General features: G+C 39.8%; 1 protein-coding gene across 1 annotated transcript in view; it reads right to left on the reverse strand.

Moving 5' to 3' along the window:
• SARC_06831 (hypothetical protein) overlaps positions 1 to 1156 on the reverse strand; it is a 10157-nt gene extending 9001 nt beyond the window's left edge. The window contains exon 1 of the mRNA XM_014299245.1: positions 954 to 1156. Within this exon, the coding sequence (XP_014154720.1) occupies positions 954 to 964 (11 nt within the window). The 5' untranslated portion in view covers positions 965 to 1156. The remainder of the gene's footprint in view (positions 1 to 953) is intronic.
• Positions 1157 to 4051: the final 2895 nt, after the last annotated feature.

The raw sequence follows: 4051 nt of genomic DNA on the forward strand, positions 1-4051 counted from the left end.
TATATGCGTTGGGGTTATGTGGGATATAGATAGGGGCGGGTGTAAGTATCCCTTGTGCGTGCGTCTGTGTGCGTAGGTATGAGATTAAAGAATAGCATAAGGAACAACCATACTTTGTAATTAATGACGTTCAAACAACTTCTACCAGATTTACACTGAACCATATAATGTACTTGAGTTATGCATGTATCACATGAAACGTATTAGTACATAAACAATACACGGTCGCCCGCCAGGGACTATATTTTTGAAATAGTTTGCTTGTCCAATATTACCCAAGATTGCATGACCCCGATATCCTGAAATACACGAATTAATGACCAGATTCTTTTCTTGCTGTGTAAGGGAGAGAGTGGATCAGCTCCGACGCAAGAATTAATGCCGTCGCCGGATTGTGTATTCCAATTCGCAACTCATACTAATACGCAAGTATTAGATCACTGTTAAATTTGGTACTTGAGTTATGTATGTATCACATAAAACGTACTAATACATATACAGTACACGATCATACACGGTCGCCCGCCAGGAACCAGTGTATGCTTATATTTTGGAATAGTTTGCATAACAAATATTATCTTAGATGCTTCACTTCTACGTTTGCAGGACCCCGATATCCTGAATTACACGAATTAATGATCAGATTCTTGCTGTGTAGCTTAGGGTGAGAGTGGATAAGCTCCGATACAAGATTTGATGCCGTCGCCGGATTGTGAACTCCAATTCGCAACTCGTACCCATACACAAGTATTAATGTACTGCTAAATTTGAGGACATTAGCCTTGCAAACACACTTAAGCGCGATCAGGATGGCACTATCTCGAGAAAAGACGCATCAGACATGCACCGTGAAGAGAGAGAGAAACCATACCCTTGCACTCAACACGGTCAAGCTGGACCTAACAGCAAGCACGGCTAATACGGTCAATGATTCACACGCTACTATAACTTACACTTTTCTCATGATGGCGCTGAATTCAAAGGTTCTGGGTACTAAAGACTGATCCCGACTCGTAGCTGTGCTAAATGTCTTGTCCTAGTTTGCGATGAAACAGTACGCGTTCTTCGAGACTTCGACTCACACGACAGTCGTTACCTTGCCAATGATTATATTATGCAAAGTAGCGGCGACCTGGCTGTGGCTGGGGTGTTCATTGATAATTCTCAGTGGAAAGCGAGCTTTTATAATTGATAGGCTGTATTTATATAATATTTTAATATTTTAAAAAATATAAATAAACAACATAATCAAGTATTGTTTTGGATTGTTTTTATTTAAAAAGATGACGCACATATCTGCCGAATGTATGTACTCTTGTTAATTTCCGACAATGTTGGTTTGTTTACGACAATATCCAAATCGGGCATTCCTTCTTTTCTCATGTGAACGGAGCCGACAACAAAATTCAATACAAACCCACATATTTACTTATTTTATTTTTCTGTCGCCCAAATTAAAACCTTCTCAAAAATAAATACATAAAAGCCACTGAAAGATTTTAAGTTTTAGTACCGAATATTCGTCACCCGTTTTGAGGTTTCAATTTTCACAACAACGATTTGTCTTGGTTTGTAAAAAAATGTTAAACCCAAAACAATAAACAGTTTCGTCAGGCGTGCGTTGTTACTCCTGTACTCTCTCGTACAATCGAGAGTAGGGAGTCGGAAACTCGAGGGCTGAGGGGCGAGGGGCGAGGGCTGAGGAACAGTGGTATACGCCAGCGGCCAAACTAACAGTGAATCCGCGCGCAGTATGTAAGCAGTTCTGCACTGTGGCGTGACAGGCTGACTGGGCCGTTTAAAAAAGTGATAAATACGCACGGGCCCTCTTGTCTCTGGATAGAGTCTTTGCTAAATTTATTTGTCGTCGGAAGAAAGATTTCTGCTCGCGACCCTAATCGGCCTAATCCATAGGGATAATATTATAAATATGTCAAAGTTGACTTCTTGTTGGTAAATAGCTTTAGGAAACTTTCGTATGTGTGCAGGAGTGTTGTCACTCGCTTAATCGCTATAGTTATGGACTCCCTATTAGGAGTAGCAGTCAATGGCTATAATATAGCGATTTAGTTATATATAACCCTGCTACACAACTACATACATATCTCGCCCTACGTATCCTAAAAATCGAATGCAATCATGACCCTCTAGAGAAGAAAGAAATATGGCTGAACAGACTAACGTCCGTAGGACATGCAATATGACATTCTATTCTACTGTTGTTTACGTTCTAAAAATGACTCACAATGAATGTGTTGGAAATTTGTCCTGTCGGGACTTTTGTGTTTCAAAGTCTGATCTAGTTGTCATTCCCCAAAGATCGTTTAATATCCTCTACTACTAGAGAGCAGTTGGAGAGACAATGAAGGTATGTAACTGCAAATGTGCGCAAATTTAGACAAGAGAGAAGGCATTTGACGGATATTTAGAACAATATTTAAGGTTGTGTTGACTATTGTGGCTGTTGGTCTTTAGTGTCGAGAGTTGACCCATACTTCCGAGCGTTTGAGGAACAATGAACCAACAAGGCAGTTAAGTCTGTTCAACTATCCAGCGGTTCTCTACTACTAGTCCGACTGTCCAGTGTCCAGCGTCAAGTTGGACTCCCCAGTCCCCAGTCCTCAGTCCCCAGTCCCCAGTCCCCAGTCCCCAGTCCTCAGTCCTCAGTCCACAGTCCACAGTCCACAGTCCACAGTCCACAGTCCACAGTCACAGTCCACTCCCCAGAGTGCCAGACTCCCCACTCTAAAACAGCCCAGTTTCCAGCAGTGTTCTTGTGACTGCTTATCAGTGATCAGACTATCAGATATTTACAGTAATTTATTTTTATAAATTATAGAAAAGACTAAAAAAAACTATAGATTGATAGATATATTTAGTTGGTTTGAGAGTGAAAAATAAAGCAAATTACAGTTAAGCTTTTGTTTTTGCCTTTTTATTTTCAAAATAGTCAAACCCAAAAAGCCCAAAACAGAAAAAGGAATAAAAAAAGGATAATAATTCAGAGCGGTTTGGTTTTTTAACTTTTTTTTGTTAAAAAAAACAAAAACAAAAACAAAACAAAAAGACTGCGACCACTAATAAGACGTCTGACTTTTCACTTTTGGTCTCGCGATCACTCAGACAGTTGGCACTTGGCACTATGTTTCAGTTCAGAATTCAGATATTCCATAAATCGTCCTAATATTTTTAATTAAAATTGCAATTTTCGTTTTGACTTTTTGAGTAGTAAGGTTTTTAACAGCAGGGTGGTTCAGGATTTACAGGAATCAGGACTTCACTCACTTCAGGCGTCCCGTTCGGCTGGTTCCGATATTTTATAGTTAGCAATTCAAAACAACTCTCAGCTCTCAGTTTAAAAAATCACGGCTCGGGGAGAGAGCCCTCGAGTACCCCCCAAGGGTCGAGGGTAGTCCTCTACCATCCTTCATCCCGAGGGGATGCCTTGGACACTCCTATTTATTTATTTAAAAAGTAAAATTGAGAAATTCATCAGATGATTGGCGCGTATGTCTCTTTTATCATTTTTTTTCAACGTTTTTGTCAAAATTTATTTGGTCGTCTTCGGAAAATTGTATTTACACCAGAAGTCAAGACAGGAGCGAGTCGTAAATGCCAATAAAAGCTCAAAAAATGGTGCTGAACCTCCGAAAATATTGGACTATTAGAGGAAATTTAGCAAGTGCGGCGAATGGCACTGTATTCCCTATTTATTTTTTCCATAAAACCAGGACAACTTGGGCCCTCATATGAGTATATCTTGCCGACTCTGAATACAACCTATATTTTGGCGGTTCGATTTTGATCTAAATCTCTCTCACAAATAAATAAAAATCAAATATACTACACTCCTGTTTCCCTGACCCCGACGATCTTACGTGTGCACATAGTATACACACACATAATATACACACACACAACCACTTGAATTTCACTTGCCTCTAATTACTAATACAACAGCATACAACATTTTAGCGAGCTACTCCACACTAGGGTATTGTTATGTAGGAAGAGGCATTAATAGAGTGACACGCACGAGATAAAAGACACC

The sequence above is a fragment of the Sphaeroforma arctica genome (genome assembly GCF_001186125.1).
Source record: "Sphaeroforma arctica JP610 unplaced genomic scaffold supercont1.507, whole genome shotgun sequence".
Taxonomy (NCBI): domain Eukaryota; class Ichthyosporea; order Ichthyophonida; genus Sphaeroforma; species Sphaeroforma arctica.